Consider the following 26697-nt stretch of genomic DNA (forward strand, 5'->3'; position numbering starts at 1 on the left):
ACCCACTGTCAGCTCCCCTCACACTCACTGCCAGCTCCCTTCACACCCACTGCCAGCTCTCCTCGCACTCACTGCCAGCTCCCCTCACACTCACTGCCAGCTCTCCTCACACCCACTGTCAGCTCTCCTCGCACTCACTGCCAGCTCCCTTCGCACTCACTGCCAGCTCCCTTCACACCCACTGCCAGCTCCCCTCACACCCACTGCCAGATCTCGTCACACCCACTGTCAGCTCTCCTCGCACCCACTGCCAGCTCCCCTCACACTCACTGCCAGCTCCCTTCACACCCACTGCCAGCTCCCCTCACACTCACTGCCAGCTCTCCTCACACCCACTGCCAGCTCCCCTCACACTCACTGCCAGCTCTCCTCACACTCACCACACAAAATGGCGGCGCCCATGATGGCGTCACGGGCGATGAGGAGGAGTAGTCTGAGGTAAAGGAGGCTCCTCCTGACGGAAGTGACCTCAGACGGGGACGTTGTTGGTCCAGGAGGAAGAGAAAGATGTCGGCAGCCGAGGAGGATCGGGGGAATGAAGGCGGCTCGGGGGGCCCGGGCTCCTCCTGCAGCCAGAGGCCGAGGTCGGCCTCCCCCAGCCCCAGCCAGCTGCCCCAGAGCAACACCCTGCTCGGCCTCCCCATCGTGGCCATCGAGAACATCCTCAACTTCCTGACCTACGACGAGATCAGCCAACTGCGGCTGGTGAGATGTCAGCAAGGGGTTGGGGGGTGGATGGTGGCCCCTGGGAGGGGAGGATGCCCCTTGGGAGGGGAGGGGTATAATGGGCTTCTTAGAATGGGGCTGCAGGGACGACCCCCCCATTATCCATCCACCCTGGATAATGTAATTATCACTACATATGGCTGTGGTGCAGTAGATCTACCAGTGTCTCTATCTGAGACCAAATTAATCTACTCTAGAAATCATTAATGCGTTTATATAAGCACCATTACCTCCCAAGAGGTTCTGCAGCAGCAGTAGTTGACTGCTGCATAACCTCTTGGGAGGTAAGGGTGGCGGTCATGTTTATGGCTGCGTGTGACACAAGATGGCCCTGTCCAGGAGGCTTTGCTATGGACACAGATTTACCAGCAATAATATGTAGTGGTTCTTAGGTGGTCTGAAAGCAATGCCATTTAATACCAGCTTGCCCCAGTTTTGCAGCTCCCCCTTTTTTAGATGGTTTTAAAAACTTATACAATATGGCTCATGTTCATTTAGCAGCATTGCTTTACCAGGGTTACCAAAACCCACGCACTGTGTCCATTGTTTTATCTTTTTGTGCCTGTAAATATTTACCAAGTACATATTAATGTCTGTAAATCTTTAACTAATATATCTTGCCTGTAAATGTTTAATATACCTGCTGTGGTGTATCTGACAGCTAAACATAGTAGATGTAACTATAGTGTAAACTGCACCAATATTCAGCCTGGTCATATCACTAGGAATGAGGCACTCAAGTGCCTCCTGCCTCAGTGATGTTGCTGGTGAATGGACAGAACTATACTTGTGATACAAACTAGAAAATAGCTGCCGTACAGTGTGTGAGTGACAGGTATACTTTTACTCAGCGAAGACCTTGCTGATAAATTTCAGTGCATGTCTGTGGATTTTGGCTGTGTCCACCATCTTGTATTTCTTGTGATAACCCTCAGAACAACTGCAGGGAATTCCAATATAAAGTCACTTAATAAGGAATGGATCCACTATGAGCAGCAATGTGGGCCTGTATGTATTCTGGCATTGGGTATACTGTTGTCTGGGATTGTGCAGTGAAATGCAGAATCATTCTCCCTTGTGAAGGTCGCTCCACAGACTCCCGGTTGATGCTTTCTGAAGATGCTGCCTCAGACGTAGTTTCAGAATATCCTATAATTGCTCGATTGGGTTCAGATTTGTTGATGAAATATGAACCTCTGTATCATGCTGAACTCATTGGGCCACCACCTGCTTTGTGGGTGATGGGTATTATCATCCTGGAAGACACTCGCATCAGGACAGAAATTATGTAACAAGGGGTCAATAATCATTCTGTACCATTAAGTAGCGTTGTGTATTGACCTTCAATTTTAAAGGAATGGCTGCTCCCACACCATGCAAAGAAAATGCACCCACAACACTATGGAACCACTGAAAAACTGCATTGAACAAGCGCTTGGGCCGCAAAGTTCTCTTGGTTGGTGCCACTCATCTATTGCGAACATGGTTATGGATGTTCTTAAGGCCATATAGTCTTCCGCCAATGATCTGTAGTCTTTTGCCACCACTGTACTTGCAAACATGCGTTGCCAGGTGGGATGAGCAGTTTTACGCACTGCAGTGCAACTGTTATCCTGCTCTGCGGAGTTCGTGTCAGTTGCCTGTTTTGCTCGCACTTCAAATTATTGAATACGCTGCCAACCACTTGTCCTTTGCAGATCTTGTCTTTTCCTCGCAGTTCATGTTGACGTACATTGCTGTGTCTTGGTCACCGAAGTGCCTGCGAAGTGCGCTCCAATATTCACCCCTCTTTCCAAGCCCCCCAGTTCTCCTCTTGCAGCCCCTGCTAGCTATAATTATAGCCAACCAGGCAGTCTAACATTTTTATACAGAATCCTGAGCATACTGCGTTATTTGCTTAATTAATGCATTAGCTACACCCTGCTCTCAAATATGCTTAGTACCCTACGTGTACCCAAGTGTTTTGTTTTTTGTGTCTGTTGCTGTTTTTTTGTCCACTACTTGTACATCAGACATTGGGACATTGGCCCTCATATGTTACAGTGCTTGCTAGATCAAGACTAACTAGACAAACAAACATAAAAAGTCCCATTAAAATGTTATTGAGATATTAAAATCTAGCAGGACACACCCTGTAGAAGAGTCACTAAACTCGCCATATGATAATACGCCTCTATATAATGACCCTAGACAGTTGCATAGCTCCCAAGTTTTTCATATCGCACTACACAGGAATGACCACAGCACATTAGGGCACGACACACCCCAACTCTGTGTGTGCGCGTTAGGGAATTTAGACTAAAAGCTACAATGGGGCAGGGACTGATGTGAGTGTGATAATTATTCTCTTTGCTGTGTAATATAGTGGCACTATATATATAAAAAAATAATAATTAATGAAGTACACATTGCCTGTATAAGTTATGTGATTTTTATTTTAGTGGATATTTTTTAGAACGCCCTGTTCAGTCATACTTGTAATGTGCAGTATGACAAAGTTAGCTAACAACGTTTTGCATTAAATGCTGTACACAAATGCAGATGTACATATCCAATAGATTACTCATATCCTATACTAGAAGATGCATATAAAAGCACTCCAAGATTATCTGGAATGTGCAGTCTCACTCCGAGGCTTTCCAGGTGTCCATACAGAGTATCTCATAGGTCTGTTGGGTTATTGGGGTGGAACCATAAGTTATCAATCAAATTGTCCTTGTGGCTTTTCCATGTCATCAAGCACCTTATTGAACACTATGGTCGGAGTCAGGTGTCGATAAAGTCTGTGGAGCTAAAGCAATTATTGATGGGAATATCTCGATTTACAAACCATAATGCTGCAGGCAATGTAGCGGTCTGCAGAAGCGGTAATGTGTGCGCAAAGGAATATTCACAGGGTGCATAGAGTGACATAAATGTAATAACCGCCCGTGTTTTGCTCCTGTTCTCTGGTCACCAGTTCTTTTTTTTTTTTTTTTTTGTTGTTGCCCTGACAACTGGTGTTTGTTCAGTAAATTACCAATATATAAATTGTTGCTGATTATATATGCGCACAATGATATGCAACTGATTAATGACACAGCAATGTAAATAGGTCAGCGATTGATGGACATGGATGTTATCAGGTGCTTCTACTAAACCCTTGTCCTATTAGGACCCAACCCACGTTTATTTGTCGGACTGCTAAATTAAAGCACAACTTGTTTTTCTGAGCTACCTGGTTGCTCAGTGTCTGAAGGTGACAGGTGGTCCTAACAGTAATAAAGCCTAAGTAAAAAGTTTAATTGCATTGCACAACTAATAGCGCATATATGTATTATAAAAAATAAAATTAAGAGACAGAACTTTTTCTCTGTCTTCGGGGTTGTTAAGTAGGCAGTGCATAATTAATAAATATATATCATAGGAACTATATCATCATCACCATTTATTTATATAGCGCCACTAATTCCGCAGCGCTGTACAGAGAACTCGCTCACATCAGTCCCTGCCCCATTGGAGCTTACAGTCTAAATTCCCTAACATACACACACACAGACTGACACACACAGACTAGGGTCAATTTGATAGCCGCCAATTAACCTACCAGTATGTTTTTGAAATGTGCGGGGCACACGGATAAATCCCACGCAAACACGGGGAGAACATACAAACTCCTCACAGATAAGGCCATGGTCAGGAATTGAACTCATGACCTCAGTACTGTGAGGCAGAAGTGCTAACCACTTAGCCAATAGTGATGAACCTGTTGTTCGGATATGTGTAATGTGAAGGTGATGAGTCTGCTTTTGGTTTAGCGATCATAAATGCAACCTTTATTCAGCGCAAATCTGTGTAGATGGTCCAGTTTTACATATTTTCTTATCCCACTGGAAAACTGTTGTATTGCAATTTCTTGGACCTGGCCTATTCTGTAGCGCAGTACAACATTCACTCGGCACAGATGCTGCTTAACGTTGATGGGTTAGTTGCATAAAAGCTCAGGTGTCTGGTTGAAGGTTGATAGAAAGAGAACACAAAGATCATTGGTTCGGAGGTTGTGTAGATCTGATGTTGACAAATGATTCCCTTCATCTTGCACACCAGATACATTCACGGCGCAGCGAATGTAACAGACTCTGCAGATGAGTCTTTATAATGTGTAGACTCCTTGCATCTTATTTATTGGTGTGCCAGCCCAGCATGGTTTGTCTGCTTTAACGGGGTTATTTTCACTTTGTGCAGAATAAACAAAGAAGCTTATAGTGACAGCACATGGTAAGACTGGTGGAGCATCAATGTCTAGGAAAACTTTCTGTGCAATATTCCTGCAGCAGAAACACTGAACTTACATTTAATGAGCAATATTGCAGTATCCTATTAGTGGAGTGAAAATAAGTTTGGCATGTGTCAGTGTATGGAATGCAGTGTTTCACATTTTATAAACAGGGAACTTAGCTACAGTCTGATCACCTCTTTAAATGCAGACCAGAATTAATTTTTCATATTACATTCTAAGGATGCTTTAATAGATTGTAGAGTTTGGGGGGGAGGTGATTAACAATTTATGGTAATTTGGGGAGATCTTAACTTCTGAACATTACTGGCTCTTCCCCATCTGCATGAATTGATTAAGGAAATTTATGGAAACTGGTGCACAGAATTAAAGGTACTGTATTCTAAAGCAACCAAGCAAATATTTGCTGTAATTTTCTAAACCCTACTAGGAAAAAATGACAACTTGCATCCCCTACAGGCTATGACACCCGTTAAAAAAATCACTTTTGTCATTTTGACAGTCTTTGTTAATCTTGACATTTTATGTTTAGTAGTTTCCATTAAAAAGTGGTGTATGGGCATTGTATAGTCCCATATATAACCCTGGACAAAATCAAAATAAGTGCAATATACAATATCCACAGTGCGCATGATATCGCCATAGCTTCACTAGTCGGCCACCATCCCCATTACTGGAACTCCGTCCTGTGTCCTGATTGGATCTGATACAAGTCAGAAAGCTCAGAATTTAGTCATTTGAGCTAATGTGACATCACTGGCCACACATGGATCCTCCAGTCCATACAGTGCAAGTCTGTAAAGCTGTCAGACACTCTGTGACTGTTAGAGAAACATCTTCCTCCTTACATGGCAACCTGCAGTAGAGTAGTAGTAATAGCGCTTGATGGACATATTTAGTTAAGTATAAGCACTGCTCCGAATGTGATATATATACAAATAAATTTGTGCGTGTAGGATACTTCTCAATGACTATACAGCCATTTGTTGCTAAGACCACCTTCGGGCCATCATCATCTATTTATATAGCGCCACTAATTCCGCAGCGCTGTACAGAGAACTCGCTCACATCAGTCTCTGCGCCATTGGAGCTTACAGTCTAAATTCCCTAACACAGACACACTGACTAGGGTCAATTTAATAGCAGCCAATTAACCTACCAGTATGCTTATGGATTGTGGGAGGAAACCAGAGCACCCAGAAGAAACCCACGCAAACACGGGGAGAACATACAAACTCCTCACAGATAAGGCCATGGTCGAGAATCAAACTCATGACCCCAGTACTGTGAGTCAGAAGTGCTAAGCACTAAGCCACCGTGCTGCCCATGGGTAAAGCTATTCACATTGGGACTTTGAAGTCTGTAACAGTCCCATAAGAAGCTCTCTGCTGGGGAGGGAGGTTTTCTCCAACAACCATGGAGAAGCCGTTTAGTTATCTGGATCAACTTAATTTGTTGTAACTGGCAATCAGTTAGGACTGTATTTGGAAAATTTAACATTAAAGCCATAAAGAATTGGGTTTGAAAAACTGATTGTAGCTGGTGTGATCGGTTTGAAACACATCCGCAAGTTCTATAAACTAATTTGCTGTCTCATTAGAATGTAATAAGAGTCCCTGAACATTATCCAGTAAGATGCTGCTGTACCTAGTTAGAATAGGGTAAGTTTTCATGGGCACATTCTGTCTCTGGTCATATGTTCCTTCTGTGTTGGTTCCACTGTTGCGAACATGGAACGATTTGGGCTCCTGCCATGTAGCCTAGAATCTAATATACACTGGTGGATTGCCTGCTGGATGCGTTCCTATACCATGTTCATTTTATAAAGACTGCTTTCTAGGAGTTACTGAACCGACGAGATAAGAGGATTCAGGTCTTCTGTCCTTAGGGTTTATCTGATTCAAGCATAGTATACTTTAAGCTATATGCAGATGTTCACTTTCTTGTCACTGAAGTGTATGCAGAGAATTTGCTAACTCTGCTCTGCTAATGGGATGCACTGCAAGCAAACGGCTCTGAAAATACCCCAGGCATCGGGATGATTGATTGTGGTGTCTGTGCGCTTCTTCTGTGCACACAAGGAGTAGTGTAATCCATGGGCCGCTGCAGACAGGGGCTTCCACAGTTTAGACCAGGGGTGTCCAACCTTTTAGCTTCCCTGGGCCACATTGGAAGACGACGAGTTGGTTTGGGCCGCACATAAAATACACTAACACAAACAATAGCTGATCATCCAAAAAAACCATAGAAAACATAGTTAACATATTAAACTTACTTGGAAATGAAGTTAGTAAGAGTTAGGAAACCTGTTGCAGAATCATGATTAAAGCAGTAGTCCCATTACCAGCTACAATTTAACTTACCTGCATCTGCCCCTTAGTGGGGTTCGGGGAATTAAATGCCAAAAACTTTTTTTTCCTCTTTCTGCACCCATGAATCATTTTTTTTATTGACCAGTTTGAAATGGTCACCGATATAGGAGCATCAGGAGGACTAATAGAAATATACAGAGATTTAAAGATAGGGTGGCGGGAAAAATGGCTCATGGAGCCGCCTCCGATGAGGGTAACAGTGGGTGATATTTTCACCCTATTCAGCACTGCACATTTAAAATGGTCTCAAATATTAAAAATACAATCATCTCTTAATATTTATATTAGATACATACAGAAAACACAGCTAGTTCATAATTGCATGGTGCAGAAAGTCCAAATTCAGAGTAACAACAATAAGATACTGGATAATCTTTCACTGCTGCTGATAGTTCGCGCGGGTGACTCCTCTGTGCTGCGCTACGCAATGGATGTTGGGTGTGATGACGTCACCCCCGACATTCACTGCGAGCGCTGCACGGAGGAGGAGACCAGGGAGGGAGCCGGAGCGCCAGCTTAAGTGACCGCAAGGTAAGTATTTTCTTTTTCTTTTTTTTTTTTTGCAGGATTTTTTTTTTTCATTAACAGCGCTGCCCCCTTGCCACAACCAAAACTCCTGCTGGGCCACATTTACAGGCGTGCTGGGCCGCATGCGGCCCGCGGGCCGCGGGTTGAACAACCCTGGTTTAGACTAACCTGTAGCTTGTGGGAACGAGCAGAGAGCCACAGGTTTTCTATTTGCTAAGTATATATATCTCATCCGTGTGAACCCTAAAAGTTCATGTGCTGTGGCTGCTCAGCTCTGGGGATTTGTCGAAGATTTAATTCTATGCATTTGCTGCTTAACATTACATGCATGCCATATATCTATCAGCTAGGAATATGGGAATTATTGTAAGGTTGTGTTAAAGCATGCATACCCGTTCCCATTGGTGTGAAGTCTTGTGTGCTAGCACTGCAATCTTTCCTGGACTCCTGTTGTGTCTCTGTAACTGATCCTTCTTGGCAGTGCCAAGCAAAGCATTGTGTGCCAGTCTCTAGTTTCAGACGGCTACGAGGTGATGGTGACCTGATATAATCTGCCATCCTTCATCTTTCTTCATGCTAACCCTTTCACTCCAGAGGGTGTTGGAACCTATTGTTTAATTTGGAAAAATAAGACTCCTTTTTATATGCAGCAATACAAAGACAGAAATCCACCTTTAAATAAATGTTAGATGTATAAAAGACACTTTAGAGACCCTGGGCTAGATTTGCTAAGCTGCGGGGTTTGAAAAAGTGGGGATGTTGCCTATAGCAACCAATCAGATTCTAGCTTTCATTTATTTAGTACCTTCTACAAAATGACAGCTAGAATCTGATTGGTTGCTATAGGCAACATCCCCACTTTTTCAAACCCGCAGCTTAGTAAATCTAGCCCCCTGAGTTTGAGCCTTGAATTTGTTTGCTGTTGTAAAACTACATTTAAATCTGCAGCTGTACTCTGCCTCCCGATCACATGTTAAAGGGAGTTATTTTCAGCTTTATAGGTAATGGTTTTATTTTAAAGGACCACTAAACACCCAAATTTGTCTCCAGTTGGATCTGAGGGAGGTAAAAAAAAGTAAATAAACAGCTGAGAATAAGGAATTTTACTTATTGTGTGATTTGCTCCCCTGTGTATGAATTAATCAACATATAGAACATATCTGCAAAGCAAGTCTGCCAAACTGTCAGTCACCCTTCTCCAAATATGGCAGCACCCTGCAGGGGAGGGAGAGGATGATGGACATCCGTAAAAACACCCCATTTATTTCAGGTTTATTAGGTAATACGCAGCCTTTGATACATATTGCCAAATACTTGAATAACTTGCTCTTTAAAAAGGTCTGTTTTTAAAACAAGAATGATCTGTCAAGCAAGTCTGTAGGCAAGAAGTATAAGCGAAAACAAGGGGTGTGAAGTTGTACATTAATTTAAGCAACACTGGTGTCTGTCAAAATGGGGAGAGGGGGGGGGGGGACTTCTACCAACTCAGTGATTTAAAGTATGAACTGTTGTGTATGGTACAGCTTTATGAAGCGGTCTCTTTCTATAGCTAATGTCGAGCATCTCTGTAAAGTGAGAGCAAAGCCGTTTCCATGACGATAGAACTCTGAGTGTATGCTACAGTAACAGGAAACATCAAAGTGTCCAGTGCTCTGGTTAGGAGTTTGAGGTCATAGATTATTTGTATCAACAAAATCTTCTGGTTTTCCTTTTGGGCACACACAGTGGTTGATAAATCGGACGGACAAGGTTTGTGTAAAAAGAAAACAAAAAAAAAGTCTGACCCATCAGGACACCCTTGTTGGTTATCGGGGATGGGGGGAAGCTTAGGAATGCATTTTCCCCAGAAATGATAGTCTTGAAGATAGGCCACAGTAGGTGCATAAATGGGAAAGGAGTATTGAGCAAATAAATGTGTTTGAGGGTTTCATTGCACTCTGAATTATGCCTTCTGTAGTTTGGGATGCAGATGTCATTGTTGGAATTGCACAGATGCCAGAATTTGCAGTTGCGCCCACATTTTGGATCCTCACGCTTTTGTTACCTGCGTCATCTTAGTGTTGTGATCTGCCATTATGTCAGGGTGCGCTAGCCAAGATTTTGATGGGAAGGTGGCATGTCATGTGCTTGTAGGCTAATTACAATATAAGATCAGCTTTTCTTATTTATAGAAGTAGTGATGATGTTACTAATGTATAGAAATTGGGCAAACAGGCCATGCCTACTTTTGTTACATGTCACAGTTTTGAACACTGTATAAAGGCAGAGAGACTGGCCTGGCAGGCTGGGACTTCTAGTTCCTCAACAACTATACAGCCACTGGTTGTTTTAGCCCTGGCATTGTTCTAGTGAGTATATAACCACTTATGTAAAATCTCTCTGGCATTTTAGCATCCTCAACATTTATTTATATATTGCCAGCGAATTCCGTAGCGCTTTAAAATTGGGAACAAACATTTATAAGACAATACTGGGTTATACATACAGACAGAGAGGTAAGAGAACCCTGCTCGCAAGCTTACAATCTATGGGACAATGGGAATTTGAAACACAAGGGCATGTGCTACATCATATTGCACACTGGACCAGCTAGAATGCAAAGGTAAAAAGTATTCAGTGGGCTGTGTGGTCAGTCACACAGCAATGTCAATCAGAGGGTTGCTGTCTAGTGTTGGCTGTGTAGAGGGTGGTAATAGGGTAACCTAGGGAAATTAACAGGCTGGTTGAGGAATATTATAAGCTTGTCTGAAGAGGTGGGTTTTCAAAGAACCCTTGAAGGTTTGAAGACTAGAGGAAAGTCTTACTGTGCGAGGGAGGGAATTCCACAAAGTGGGTGCAGCCCGAAAAAAATCCTGTAACCGGGAATGGGAGGAAGTGATGAGTGGAAGAGAGGCGCAGATCTTGTGCAGAACAGGGGTGTCGAGTCGGGAGATATTTTGAGACAAGTGAGGAGATGTATGTCTGTGCAATTTTGTTGATGGTCTTGTAGAAGAATTTTATATTGAATTCCTTGAAATATAGGCAACCAATGTAGAGACTGACAGAGCGGCTCAGCAGAAGAACTGTTTGCAAGGAAAATCAATCTATTTTAAATGTAATCCAATTCAGTATGTTTGAAAATATTTGCACTGGGTAAAATTCAGCTATGGAAAGGAAAACACAATGGTGGACGTTCATAAAACGAGTTGCAATGATTGTATTATCCATAGCAACCAATCAGAATGCCATTTTTTCTAGCGTGGTTTATGAAATTATAACAAACATTTGGTTGCTATGGGCAACACCACCTTGTCATCCTTTCCACTGGTTTTCATGTGTGTTCCAGATACCAGACAGTTGCTGGATTTAAGCCGTTTCCTTGTAAAGCAGCAGGATGTATTCTGTTTACTTGGCAACTTCTGTGTATTTCAAGTTTATTTGTTTGTATACTATTTGTCACTCGTGGTCTGTGTCTTGTAGGTCTGCAAACGTATGGATCTGGAATGTCAGCGTTTGCTCAACCAGGGCTTCCTGCGAGTGGAACGGTACCACAACTTGTGTCAGAAACAGGTCAAAGCACAGCTGCCAAGGTATGTTCTGTACCAGCATGCCCCCTCCGCACCTCAATCATCCAGTGCCCAGTACAGGAAGACATTCCTTATATGCACATTCTTATTTTATCCTGCTCTTCTCAAAGCAAGCATTGTTGGTGAAAGTCTATGCAGCAGTGTAATAAGTACCCACTGCCCACACACAGCGTAGGCAGCTGTTTTATGGGCTCAGGCAATGTGCATGAGAATGGCCATCAATTCACTAGGAACCAGTGAAATCACTGAGGGATGAAGCACTATTTGGTCCATAAAATGAAAGTAGGGAATTGGTCAATGAGGCAGCTTTATGCCTAAACCCTGATAAATATACACCAGTGCTCCTAAAAAAAATTACACGTCTCCTTTTGAGTCTTCTCTATTGACTTCTGTTTTCCCTGGCCCCTTAAAAATCCTCCTGGCTCCTAGAGTAGGCTGACAGGCCTCTGAATTCTAATTTTGTCCACCCCTAAATTGGAACTTTTTTAAGGACCTTTTCTGTGTGTACCCATGAAGAACTTGGGTTTCCAGAAAAGCAGAGCACAGCTGAGCATTCTGTCGCGCCCTCTTCATTGCAGAAATATCATGGGAAAGACCCAGTAACGACTGGTGGTTTGAGATCGCACAAAATCATCACATTTAAATGGTGACCGTGGGGTCTACACATCGGTGGCCTGATTCCTCCCTCCCACCTTTTGGACACCAAAGAAAGTGAGGGGAGGGGAGAGGGTTGTATTTTTTTTTGAAAGGACAATTCCTAAAGTGGAAATTGTCCTCCAATGTGATGTTAAATCACAATTGAAATCCTCAAGTAAAAATGTACCTCCTTTTTTTTAAAACTGCCTCCTTGCTGTGCAGCTGTTCTACAAACACTGTCATGACTGCTTGGGTTTTATCCGTATAGTTATTCCTTCACCCCAGAGGTGGTCGCACTGCTTAAAGTCCTAGTAATACAGCCCCTCCTGATGTATATGTGATTACTGTTTCAGCATAGGTTTTATCTTTCACCAGCATCTGGTATATAATGCTTAGTAGAGGATATTTGTATTCTGTACATTCCTGTTGACCAGGCACATTCCAGCAGCAATAATAATAATTCTGGTCACACTAGCTCTTTTGAAGGACAGGTTAATGGTACAGACATATGATGCCACTAAAGAGTGATGACTTAATGACATGATCATAATTTAATACATTGCAGCCATTTCTGATCCGACAGCTGTTGTATCCTCTGCTTGACAGGACCGGTGGATATAAGTCTCACTCTGCATTCTATATCGGGGAGATGTTGGAAGGTTCTATTCCTAATAATTAAGTTGCCACTTAGTGAAATAAAACGCCATCGGAATCACTAGGTACCAGTACGTACCTGGTTGGCACTATATTGGCTAGAGCCGTCTGTGATAATGTTACATTCAATGACCCACGACCCTTCTTCTCTATCCATTTTTTTTTCTTTTCAAATTATAATGCAAATATATAAAAGGCGTTTAGCAAAACCAAAGCCCCATCACCTAGTGTGTTTAAGGAACAGATAAAATCATCTGTAAGCTGAGTGTTCACATCTAAGCATTGGAGATATCCATTAGGAGCAGCTGTATATAAGTAAGTCTGGACTTGTGAGCATTCATGGGTCCATGTTCCAATCCACAGGTAGTGCCCAGTTGTAGTCTCCTATGTACAGATGATAAACACTTTGCAGCACTGAACAAACTTCTCTTGCTTCTGTGATGGAGGATGAAGCCCGGCCATTGCCATAGCTGTGTCTGGTTAAAAATTGAAACTCCCATGTCCTAGAATGGATGAATAACAGGGCAGCGTCTCCAGAGGCTTATAATGAGCCATCTTGTACATACGCAGCCCTGTATCGGAGACTCTCAGGCTGTTGTAGGTAAAGCACTGGGATGGCTTGTGAGTGTGTCCCAACCATAGGACCTTTGCTGTGATCAGGGGTTTCAGGCTGGTGTTGAATCTAGGTGGATATTTCCAGTCCTGATACATGTATCCTGCTTTGTTTTTGGATTTTCTGTTCCCTTTAGTCACTTTGTCTCTCTATTGTGCAGACGAGAATCAGAGAGGAGGAATCACTCGCTGGCGCGTCATGCAGATATCCTGGCTGCAGTGGAGACCAGGCTGTCGTTGCTTAATATGACATTTATGAAATATGTGGACTCTAACCTCTGTTGTTTCATCCCTGGGAAGGTAGGACTGATAGTCACTTCATGTGGCACATGTTTCTATTTATACTCAAACTCTCATCCCTTGTATGTTCCCCAAAAGACCACTGCCTCCAAATTAGTCTGCTTTTATGCTGCTCGGAGATCTGAGAGTCTGCATTCAGACTGAGTTTGTGACCAAATTTATTAGGTGATTGAGTTTCAATATCTATCAAATTTGGACAATTCTAATGTGAAATTGTTGTCAGTTTTGTTTAATCTAGATCAGAACTGAGCCATCCGTAGAGCGAGTGCCTTAATTATGTCTCACCCTGTGGAACTTTGTTGAGTAGTCAGTGACTGGGGAGGAAAGTATAGTTGAAAATTGTGCCCTAAACTGGTTTCCTCATCTGTGTGGATTTTTGTTGACCTGCTAAATGGGAACAGTAGAGGCTAGTCAAATAATGTAATGAATATGACCCAGAGGACACTTAATATAGGATGAAGAGGATAAATGTTTTCAGAATGCATGTTATATAATACACAGAGACTTACTGTTGGCCTTTTCCTTTAAATGGTCATTTAAATCTGAGAGATTCTAGGACACCAGCCATATTATCCAGTATCTCCTGCTGGCATTTTCCTACACCGTGGCTCCCTCTAGTGGGGGTGTAACTGCCACTACACCTAAAATACAAAATGCCTTTATATTACTTATAGAAAGCAATAGTCGCTGCAGAAACAATAATGGTAACGTTTATAATGAGACATCGCTACCAGACAGCAGGCTCCTCTGATGGTCACCTCCGGTCGTGTCAGGGTACATATTGGGTTGTGGTTTTGAAAATTATACAAAGACAGTGCAGTGCGTTGTACATACAGTACATTAATAAGATACATTTATACACCGTCCTTTTTTAGATATTTTCTTTTTCTTCTGTGCTATATATGCCGTTCTGTTAATGCTGTTTTTGCTTTGAGATTGGATTTTCCCCTTCCTTTTTTCTTTGTAGTCTTCTGTTCCATTTACTAATGGAAAACACTTTTCTTGCAGAATTGGTCACATTTTTACACACAGCGTCAGATTTTTATTCCTTTATTGTGCAGAGAATAAAATTACTTCACCTTGTAGCATATATGTGTATTTTGTGAATACATTTCCTTATACATTAGAGCAGCCATTTAATTCTATACAGCCCCAGTTGTCTTTCTGAAGTGACCAGCAGATGTCGCCAATATGTTCTGCAGTGAAGCGTTCAAAGCCTAATGCTCGTTAAATTGTTTTCCTCTTATATTGGGTGTACTTCCACGATTGTCACTTTCCTCTGATCTCCACTAGGTGTCAGTGTATGACGCAGCATTACCCCAGGCTGAACATGTAAAACCTTCTGCGTGTTTATGCTGAAAGTTCCCTTTATGTTTTATGACTTCCTAGTGAAACCCGTTTAGTTTGGATGCTTTTACAAATCTGATCCATATTTCACTTCTTCCATTTAACATTTAAAAAAATACAATTAAAAATAACAAGTTGGGGCAGCACGGTGGCGTAGTGGTTAGCACCTCTGCCTTACAGCACTGGGGTCATGAGTTCAAATCCCAGCCATGGCCTTATCTGTGAGGAGTTTGTATGTTCTCCCCGTGTTTGCGTGGGTTTCCTCCGGGTGCTCCGGTTTCCTCCCACACTCCAAAAACATACTGGTAGGTTAATTGGCTGTTAATAAATTGACCCTAGTGTCTGTCTCTGTCTCTGTCTCTCTGTGTGTTAGGGAATTTAGACTGTAAGCCCCAATGGGGCAGGGACTGATGTGAGTTCTCTGTACAGCGCTGCGGAATCAGTGGCGCTATATAAATAAATGGTGATGATGAACAAGTTTACATGTTATATACTGTAAGTATTGGATAGCTAGTGTCACATTTAAATTCTGTTTACATGACACTGCCCTGTATTGATCATACAAAATTTTATTTTTCATGATGGCCGTTTTATAACAATGTAATATAGAGCGAACCAAGTCAATGCTCTTTTCTGTAGAGTAAACAAACCGCTCATGATCGTTTATTTACATAGCGCCAATCATGTTATATGCTGACTGATTTTGATTATTGTTCAAAGTATTGAATGTTCCAGCAGTGGACAGAAGAGCACATGTTATATCATTTTCTCGTAATTGTCAGCACTGGAAACTACAGTGTCCTTGGTCTGTGGGTCATATATCACAAACTCCTAATCTTGTTATCATTTAATTATAAAGCGCCACCAATTCTGCAGTCCCTGCCCCATTGGAGCTTACAGTCCGCACACGTACACACAGGTTAATTTTGTCAGCAACCAGTATTTGGAGTGTGTTGGTGCATTCACTGAGAAGGGTCACTAATAGAGATGTTTATGTCATTGTAGGTTATTGATGAGATATACAGTGTACTAAGATATGTCAATTCTACAAGATCCCCTCAGAGGGCCCACGAGGTTCTGCAAGAACTACGAGACATCTCCTCTATGGCCATGGAATATTTTGATGAAAAGATTGTTCCAATACTTAAAAAGAAGTTGCCGGGTTCTGACGTGTCCGGGCGTCTCATGGGCTCTCCTCCAGGTACAGCTGTGTGTGGTCTTTGAGGGGTTACACACACATTCTATAGGGTCTTGTATAGGCTCACGCTGAGAACTTACCCCACTTATAGCTTGTATTCCAGCGGCCGCCAGTACCAGAAGCTGAGTCAGCTCACACTGAGTCACACTCTATGGAAATGATGACTACACTCCATCCATAGCTCTCTCTGTGGAACAATGGAGGGATTGAGTCCTCAAGGCGTGTAATATGGGGGTACGGATAGCGGGGCCTTCCCTATTTCTTGTACATAAAGCTAGAACTTAATGGGGTAATACTCATTGTAAGTCACTTCTTACTGAAATACAAGTATGTCCGGACAAGTGTAATGAATTTTTCTCCTGCTCAGTATTTTTTGAGAAAAAAAAGACACATGCAACTTTTCCACTTTCTCAAATTGTGATACATTTCTCATATACTGTGTATTCCATGCCTTAGCCAGATTGGCCTACCCTGGTACGGGCACTATATAGATTATTGTTTTGTACACCAGTAATGTGCTCCGTTACTATTTTTTGCCTTTTTGTTATTTCTGTCTTGCAGACGAGCATTACTTAGATGCATCAATCATGCTTTACATTAACGCCTGGTAAGGGGTGTTAGAACATGCAGTTTTGAGCGGTTTGGTATCTAGTAATTGAACCTTTGCAGGATGATAAACCGGCCGCAACTGTAATCCTGCATTTCAGAACATGTACAGTAATGGAACATAGGATTGTCATGTTTCTATGATGCTTGACTGCTTATTTTAGCATATCTGGGCCTGTTGTGTGTGTGTGTGTGTGTGTGTGTGTGTGTGTGTAGTGTTGTTGGATCAATGGGGAATGAAAGGTACTAATTTTAATTTATTTTCTTATTCCCCAATGTAGTCCCGGGTCCCTCCACCACCCTAAGTACAATGCAGCTGTTCTCCAAGCAAAACCCTTCACGGCAGGAAGTGACAAAAATGGTGCAGCAAGTCAAAGCCAACGGTGCCGGCTTGACCGTCCTCAGGCGGGAGGTGTCCGAGCTACGCACCAAGGTACAAGAGCAGCAGAAACAGCTTCAAGACCAGGACCAGAAACTTCTAGAACAGACCCAAATCATAGGCGAGCAGAACGTGCGCCTGACTGACTTAGAGCACAAACTGCGCGACGTGGTGGAGACTGCCGTAGGCCCCTCCGGAACTGGTCCGAGAGATGACTCCCCCCGAAAGAGGAAGAAAGTATCGGAGGTTGTGGACTGCCCTAGAAAATCAAAACGTCTTCGAACCAGAAAGTAATTCTATGAAAACTGTGTTTAGCTAGCGGCATGGTTTTTGGACTGGGCTTTGGTTGGCAACCAAGGTGCAACCGAACCTTAGCTTTGGTGTAGGTTACACGTTTCCCTTCCATGCAGTTAAAATGCCACATACAAAGATGAGCACCTTTTTGCAGGTTACTCTGTAGTCCCGTTTTATTCTTATTAATTTGCAGCCGTTGAGAGGTAGGTTACAGCAGAAATGTATTCTTGTTTATGGGATTCCAAGTATCTGTACAGCACAGTACGAGGGAATGATCCATTCATTCACAACACTAGGCTAGACTCTTCACTTAAAGGGGGTATTTCTGCTACTGAGAATCCTTATAATATTTATTTAATGGTCCTCGTTGCTTTACCTAAGCCGAAGAAATGCATTTACCGAATACTTGGTGCATAAGCATTAGTGGAGGCAGCCAGCTTTTGGGCTAAGCCAGTACATTTGGAACTAGTAACATTGCCTGGATGTAAAATCCTCGTGTCATCTCGCTAGTGCAATCCTGGCCAATCTGTGGCTCTGCAGGTGTTGTGAAACTACACATCCCAGAATGCTTTGCCAGTAGATAGCCAGCCAACAGCTGCCAATGCATGCTGGGACTTTAACACCTGGAGCACCACAGGTTGGCCAGGTCTGCACTAGTTCGTTCCTAGTATTTTGGTTCAGCCCACAAAATGTCCGCCTCCACTGTGTGGGCGGAACGTTCACTTTAAAGCCTCTGGGATTCATAGGCACGCACCACGGTGTTTTGTTTTTTTTTTGTCAAAAAAAAATGTCTAAAGTGTAACTAGCTCCAGTACTAAAGACTAGTCGTAAACATGTAACGAGCCGCGAAGAGGATATTGGTTCACACTGCGTGGCGTTTTCCTAGCACCCTTCCATACGCTTAACCTTTTTTAAGTGTTATTTATGTTCCGTTTGTTTATTGGTAACCTAACTCCTCAGTGCCTATTTTCCTGTTAACAGATTTGTAACATCCAGACGTTGGACTGTTAGAAGTTTAAATTCTCTCACCAGTTTCACGTTGAGCGAAACGCGGCGGAATTGTATTCGTGACCCTGTTCCTTTTCATTTGAGTTCGATGCTGGATACTGGTTTATGATCCTCTAATGTCTGAAAAAGCCAGTCTTTGTAAAACATCACTTAGACTTGAATTGTGTATACACCGTATATATATATATATCCATATAAATATATATGATACCTTTTTTCCCTTGTGATTTAAAAGTCATTTTATGTTTCTGACTGTTCTTTTCCTTTGACAATATATCTGTTTATTCTTGATTTAGAATCTCCACCCAAGTTCAGTAAAGTTAGTGTAGGTGCGTTCTGGAGCCTGACATGGAAGATGCTACAACAGCTAGCTCAGGCCAGGGCTGGGATTTGTAGTTCCACAGCGGTTGGAAAGCCCAAGTCTGAACAGGTGTTAAAGGGGCATTTATAAAACTGCATTGATGTATACACAAGAGTGGCTGAGAAGTTCACCATTGTGTGATTACATTACACGTTCTGCCTATGATCAAATGGCTGCAGTCTTACGTGGTTTTACATAGCACTAAGTCATGTGGAAGGTAAAATGGTGATCGTTACGTGGCCCTATACACACGTGCTGATTATTTGATGTATTCTCTGGTTCTGCATGATAATGTCGACTTGAGGTTCCTATTGTGCGAAAATTTATATTTTTTTATTTTTTTTCGTTTTCCACCATTGTGCGAGCGAAACAAAAAAATGGGGACTTTTTTCACCCATATTTCCACCTCCTAAGGATGTTGGCTGCCAACACTCTTTGGGAGTGGAAAACTAGGTACAGACCTATTTAATCTTCAATTGCAATGTCTGTAACTGTTTCACCAACGACTCAAAGTTCTGATGAGCGTGTCTAGTCCTGTATACAAATCTACACGATTTACCTTCAGATCTGTGATCTTCATCTGTCATAATCATCTGCTGACAAGATTGTAACCCTGTAAACTCTACAGATATCTGCCCACAGCTGGTGGTGAGTGCGTATACACTTCCACATTTGTCCAGTATTGTTCCATCATCATTCATGATTTTTAGGAGGTTTATAAAACCAAATCAACAGATGTGATGTGTTTTGGTATGATAAAACATGATCGTGGGAATCTACACACTCTTGTAATATCTAAACAAATGGTTGTGAACCGCCTGAGCTGCAGGACCGTTGGATAGGTGTGTACTCTGCTTTAGACATAATTAGAACTTTCTGTATGGAGATTTCATCTGGGTATTCTGTCCGGGTGTTGTACAGCCTGCACCTGGTTATGTGGGTCTCTTGAAACAGATCTCCAGACTGCCGTCGGTTACATATTTTTAATGAATAACTAAACCTAAAATTGAAGCTTTCAGATATGAACTATGGAGGGAGAATACATTGTTCATTTGTTAACAGCACATTTCATTGAAGAGCCTCCCTTTTAATACAGACAACTGAAGTCTGTCCCATATCGTTAGGATGCTGTTCCAAGGGAATCTTATACAGGTCAGAACTCAAGCTGCTGTGACATAAACCAGTCATGTCCTTGTGAATAAAGCAGCCAATCCACAAAGTGTGTTTCTACAAAACAAGTCTGCCGACGAGTCAGTCAGTCAGTCTGTGCTGTGGTAGAGGAACGCCTTCTTATAAGGGCAGCCTGCTGCAGCGGAGTGAGACATAGTTTGTGTAGTGCAGACCCTCCACCACTTGTATGTTCAGCTCTGTTATACAGGGAGATATAGATTGATTTATTATAGAGAACGATTGGCAGAAATGGCAATAAAATTAATTTACTCATTGTTTCACTCCAACACCCTATTGTGCCAATGTCAAATAATGTCTGCTAACGGTCTCTTCAGAGTTTGTCCATTTTAGATACATTTGTAAACATTCATGCAAAATGATTACTAGATTAAGTAGGGAATTACTGTTTGTCTACAGTAGTAATTACAGCATGTAATATGTCCCTGACCGTGTAGTGTTTTTCCTGATTGGCAGGGGTGACGATTTAGGGAAGGAAGGTGACATACAGACCCAAATGTTTGCCATAATTATATTTTGCATTGTGCAAATTCATTTTTGGTTTAGGTAGACCAAGCAGAGGTCATGTTTACATTTATTTTAGACAAGATTCCAAACGGAACCTGTCCTAGACACAGTGGAGGCTGAGCCACTAATCCTGAAAATGCAGCCAATGAATTCCTGAAAAAACAGTGACAATCCTGAGGCAGGGCCCGTGGCTTGGATTCACCCCCTATGATGATTTTAAAATTTTACTTGATATGATTACATTCCCAAAAGTAAAAGTTCCTCAGTAATAATAGATTTGAGATTGTTTTGACATTAATCCATCTGTGAGGCCAAAGTGACCAACTAATTTGGATCAATCAAGAGTTTTATCAAACCAACGTCCTCCTCCATTTACTGCAGGACAATTCACGTAAATTGCATCTGTGTCATCACAATCAGGACTGCCAGAAGTTGCAGTGAAATGTGCTAAAGGAAGGTCTCAAGAAAATCGGTTGCATACCGCAAGCTAAGCCCTTGTGTGATCTCTTCACTGCATGTAATCCATCAGCAGGTTCTATTGGTTTTACCTTCCATATTGGGAGTCACAGCCTATGCTTTGAGAACAATGCCGGATTGGCCCGGGGTAAGTTGGCTGTTAATAACCACGTGAGATCAACGCAGTACAAGATTGTAAGTCACTTAAATGTGTATTTACACAAACATGCTTTTCATTTTCATACAGCACAAGACATGAGTAAGAGTTTATGTTCCAGTTGTTTCTTCAAACATATCCTTTATAATTCCAATAAGATGGTGATAATCATATTGTCCTTTTATTTTCCATAAATACTTGTGCTGGAATATATTAAAGAATGAAAAACTTATTCTGAAGGGGAGAATACAATTCAACGCGTTGTGTGTCCAGAAACGATGGCGGAGACAAATCGCCATGATTTTCAGGCTAAAATATCTCCCCTCATTTTCCCCCTCACTCCCCAAAGAGGTGCGAGGAAAAATGAACGGAGATTTCTTTCCGTAATACGTGCTAATGTGCTCAGCCGGACAACGAGCTGCTCTGCATCTCTCGCCTACTTGTTTTAGTTTGAAGTGATTTTTAGGAAACTAGTTGATTTTCAGTGTAATAAGGGACCTGAAGAGCCATCAAACATAAAGCACACAGTTTAAGTAACAAGATGGTATTGATCGTGACAAGATCAAATATTTGCTCGCTATTAACTTCTATTTATATAGCACCAACATATTAAACAGCGGTTTTTAATCAGTTCCTGCTCAATTGAAGTATAAATTGTATATCTTACAAACGATAGGGTCAATTCCAGCCAAAGCCAATTAACCCACTTGTTTATTTTTGGACTGTGGAAAGAAATCCATGCAGACAGGGTCAGAACATACAAACTGCACAGTTTGGAACCTGGTCAAACTTTAACCTGGTGCTGTGGTGCAACAATAAGACTTCACTTTGCATGGAGAGATATCACAATGAACTTGATGGAGAAAGCACATTTGTCAATCATTTTAGGTTTCCACAGAACCCTATTAGTAGCACAAAACAGTTTGTTACACCCCCATTGGAATAAGCTGACCTGACCTACTTTCAGTAGGACGTCTTTCAAGCTATTCGGGTGCATTTCCCTATTGTTGACGCATTGATGGACTGGTATAAAACATTTTACATAAAAATCAATATTTAATTCTCTGATATTAGGAAATAAAGGTAGCCCCCAATCCTTTCTTCCTGTTTTGAGTTAATTTTAAGTAAAGGAGTGGTTTAAATGTACTGTTTCTGCCGTCATGTACTTTTACTGGAGTGTGTTACAATAGTCTAGACCAGTGGTTCCCAAACTTTCTCAGCTTGAGGCACCCTTAGGGTCACCATAATTTTTTTAAGGCACCCCTAAGCAAAAATAATTACCGGGTAGTCCCGTTGTTTAAGTAGTTGGGTCAAAATGACGTAAGATGTATTTAGACCCCTTCACCATCACATTGTGCCCCTTTATCATATCACTCTGTATCCCCTTCGCCATCTCACACCCTGTGTCCCCCTCTACGCCATCTCACACCCTGTGTCCCCCTCTTCGCCATCTCACACCCTGTGTCCCCCTCTACGCCATCTCACACCCTGTGTCCCCCTCTACGCCATCTCACACCCTGTGTCCCCCTCTACGCCATCTCACACCCTGTGTCCCCCTCTTCGCCATCTCATACTCTGTGTCCCGTCCCTCTTCATCAGCTCACACTCTGACCCCCCTTTAGCGTCTCTCTATGTCCCCCTCCTTCAGCGTCTCTCTGTCCCCTTCAGCCTCTCTGTGTCCCCCTTCAGCCTCTCTATGTCCCCCTTCAGCCTCTCTGTGTCCCCCTTCAGTGTCTCTCTGTCCCCTTCAGCCTCTCTGTGTCTCCCTTCAGTGTCTCTCTGTCCCCTTCAGCGTGTCTCTCAGTGCCCCCCTTCACTTCCTTTACTTACCTTCTTCCCTGACGTCTTCTCTGCTGCTGCTCCTCACTGAGGCTGTCGGACATGATGATGTCACGCCCGGCAGTCAGTGAGGAGGAGGATCCGGCGCTGGACGATGGGTAAGTTGTTTTTTTTTTTTGCTTTGTTTTTGTTTATTTGTTTTTCTAGGGCGATCGCGGCACCCCTGTGCCAGCGCCACAGCACCCCAGGGAGCCGCGGCGCACAGTTTGGGAACCGCCGGTCTAGACATTATATGATTATGGCATGTACACATATATTAGTTGTTTTATATAATAAAAGTATTCTAAGGATACAGCCGGACAAGTGTCCCCTTGGTCCTATGAGGGTCATACATAAAATCACATGATGAGGATAAGAGTGCCAGCATGAAGTCTTCATGTAGCAAAACTGTTGTTTTGTGGCCAAATAGGTGGATCTGTATCCAATCAACACATACTTGATCTTTTGGTTGTTAGGAAAAGTGAGATTCTGTGATCTACTAGCTAAGCTATGACTTTCTCTTGTTTTCATGAGAAAATCAACCTCTGCTAGTACATAATAAGAGTGGGAGTTTAAATAATAATGTAAATCCTGCTCAGCCTTAGATTTACATTTAAACACTTTTGCCTAGCCACTATTTTTCCACTAAACACACCAACACCCAATCCTTTAAGTAGTATGTTCCCCAACTAGTCTAACCCATGTTGAGCCTATGTCTACATCGAAGCATTAGCAGGCTGTGCTTTCTTAGTGGACCTGCCGAAAGCTGGAGGACATTGAAATCAGTCCCTACCATGTGGGTAGTAGAGTGAAGAGCATGGATCAGCAGCCAGGATTGCTCATCGCAGTGACCGAGATAAAGACACCGTTGAGATACAGGAGTGTGTAGTTTGCAGTGTGGTGAGCCCTCTGCTCTTGCCTCATATTTTATATTCTTTTATATGCTGTGTGTTTTATAGATATAAAAATGTGCTTTTTTTTCACCCATTGATTTATTATTTATAAAATTTATTTTAACACATTGAGGTACTGGAAGGGCCAGGGGCAACATGTAGGGCTGAGCAGAGCAACACCAGTATCCTCATACATATCATCCTGTAAATATAGGACTAATCGTCTTGGTGCCCAGGGGAGTGCTATTATTTAGTGATTCCCCCTGCACACCATGATTAGTGCTGAGATCTAGATAGGGCACCTCAACATACTCCACCATGCTCATAGGCCGAAGCTCATCACCCTGTAGTAAAGGAGGATACAGATGGGAAGGTATAATGTCCTTGGAATCATTAAGTGTTAGTAAATAGAGCAAGTTTGCCACCAAGGAGAGTAAAAGAAAATGAATAAATAAAAATTAAACATGATGGGTGAATAGTGTAAGAAAAACAAACCTGAATGGCTGTATACTAGGAACAGAAGGCTAACACAAGGCTGTGTACTTGTGTCAATATATGCAACTGGAATCTTGTGACCTCTTCCTATATGGATTCATTCATGTGCTACACACATGAAATATGCACTTAAATAAGGACTTTCAACTACACCTGGTGGGGGCAGCAATTTTATTTGCTGATCCAGCATATTCATGAGGCCTATCATTCCACTAGGAACTAATGGGTTAATAGGCACATACCTCATGCCTTGGTCATGTGAATAGTTTCTATTGAACTGATAGACGGCATTTTTGTGAATGTTGATCCAGCCCACAGAATGGCGGCTCTCATTGTGTGCAGGTAACAGATGTTTAAGTGCTTATTTCAAACGTGTAGCACAAAAATAAATCCAGATTGGAAAATGTGAGAAGATTCAGTGAGACTTAGTAGAAGATCCCCAGGCAAGGTGGAGTCCTTTATTTCCTTAAACAACTAGTCCCAGATGATGGAATAAGGTTTGTTATAATTATGTTGACGCTTGAAGAAGCTGCAATCAATATTTAGTAATAAACCGTATATAAGGGTTAATCAAGGTTACTCAGGAGGTGACAATGCTCACCTATAATTATTATATAACTATACTGTGTCTGGGATTAGAGAATCATGTGTCCCCATGATTTTAGCACAAGTATATAAAAACATTGTCAGCAATCATCATTTATTTATATAGTGCCACTAATTCAGCGGCACTGTTCAGAGAACTCACATCAGTCCCTGCCCCGTTGGAGCTTCGTCTAAATTCCCTAACACATACACAGACGGGTCAATTTGATAGCAGCCAATTAACCTACTGGTATGTTGTTTTTTTTTTTTGGAGTGTGGGAGGAAACCCACGCAACACGAGGAGAACATACAATGATCCAATACCCAGGTATAATCCTTAACAGGATATTTTGTCCACTTGATTACAGAAGTGAAAGAACCATGAAACTGACGCAGAGCAGTATGTTTCCTTTTAATTAAGTTAAATTAAGCCATTTGGAAAGCTTAAATAGGTTGTCCAAGTTTGAGAAATCCACTCCATTATGCTTGTATTCCCCTGTACCTGAAGAAGAATATGCATTGCGTTCACAGCGCAGGAGATACCGATTTTCTTAAATAGCATAGCGTATGCTACTGACCATGATTAAAGGGGCTGGATAGATTGTCCTTCTGAGCTGAGCTACATTAGTTCCCAATTTGGGATGAAGCAGGTCATAATGAAGGGGACTTGAACAACTGTTTTAGAACTCAAATTTCCAAAAAGTAGCTCAAAAAGTATTAATTGTGTTTCTACAGCCGACCGCACCAGGACTTATCCTGTTGTTCAGCACTCCCTCCCAATTGGAAGGCCAGACTAGTTCTCATTCCCCATTGCTAATAGTAGGGGGTATATTTACTAAACTGCGATTTTGAAAAAGTAGAGATGTAATCAATCGGATTCTAGTTTTCATTTATTTAGTGCATTCTACAAAATGACAGCTAGAATCTGATTTGTTGCTGTAAGCAACATGACTTTTTCAAACCTGCAGTTTAGTAAATATACCCCCAAGTGTAATTGCACTGAGACAAAAGCTTTTCCAAAACATTAAACAGAAATTTGGTCAGAGAGACAGAGATTTCTTTGCTTTTACACTGGCCATGAGCAGGAAATTTGTCTCTCGTTTCTGGATGGTGGTTGGAAAATAGATGTGTTGTCCTTCACAAGGACAGAACATTTGTATTCATACGTCTTTTCACCTCCATCGATTTTGGCGAGGATATTATAGAAAGTACTAAAATACCAGTTCAGACAGCTGGTTTTGGTATCCCAAGTTTGGCCATCAAAACTTTGGTATCCTCTACTATACCAGTGCTGGTCTCGTTAGGTGCTCGAGCCTGATCACATGACAACACCATAAAGGAGGTGGTGTCTGTAATAATGTATGCAATTCAATTCTTTGGGAGGCTTGCAATCCCTCCAGCTGTTGCTAGGTGGCCATCTCTCCCTTGAATAAATTAGGTTCACAGATCATAAACCGTTTTAGTTTTATTCCTTATCATCATTTATTTATATAGTGCCACTAGTTCCGCAGCGCTGTACAGAAAACTCACTCACATCTGTCCCTGCCCCAATAGAGCTTACAGTCTAAATTCCCTAATATACACAGACAGACGAGGGTCAATTTTGATTGCAGCCAATTGACCTTTTTTTTTATTTACTGTTTTTTTGGCACTACGTCTCTTTTCCCTAACTACTGTTAATGTACTTTCTTTCTACAACTCTGTCCTCTACTCTGTTTCTCATCCCTTTTTTCTG

At 42.1% G+C, this 26697-nt stretch overlaps 1 protein-coding gene across 1 annotated transcript; it reads left to right on the forward strand.

Moving 5' to 3' along the window:
* Positions 1 to 305: 305 nt before the first annotated feature.
* FBXO28 (F-box protein 28) lies at positions 306 to 18717 on the forward strand. The gene is made up of 5 exons (XM_075204319.1): positions 306 to 705; positions 11362 to 11471; positions 13532 to 13670; positions 16023 to 16218; positions 17103 to 18717. Exons 1-5 carry the CDS (start codon positions 508 to 510, stop codon positions 17492 to 17494), a joined length of 1035 nt encoding a protein of 344 aa, XP_075060420.1. The 5' UTR covers positions 306 to 507; the 3' UTR covers positions 17495 to 18717.
* The last annotated feature ends 7980 nt before the right edge of the window (positions 18718 to 26697 follow it).

Source organism: Mixophyes fleayi, chromosome 3 (assembly GCF_038048845.1).
Source record: "Mixophyes fleayi isolate aMixFle1 chromosome 3, aMixFle1.hap1, whole genome shotgun sequence".
In the NCBI taxonomy this organism is placed as follows: Eukaryota; Metazoa; Chordata; class Amphibia; order Anura; family Limnodynastidae; genus Mixophyes; species Mixophyes fleayi.

What these genes read in the sequence shown, in the direction of transcription:
- FBXO28 (XM_075204319.1), top strand. Translation starts at nt 508, where the DNA reads ATGTCGGCAGCCGAGGAGGATCGGGGGAATGAAGGCGGCTCGGGGGGC. An exon ending in GTCAAAGCACAGCTGCCAAG is followed by an intron (nt 11,472 to 13,531) that starts GTATGTTCTGTA and finishes TCTATTGTGCAG; the next exon opens with ACGAGAATCAGAGAGGAGGA. An exon ending in GTTGTTTCATCCCTGGGAAG is followed by an intron (nt 13,671 to 16,022) that starts GTAGGACTGATA and finishes ATGTCATTGTAG; the next exon opens with GTTATTGATGAGATATACAG.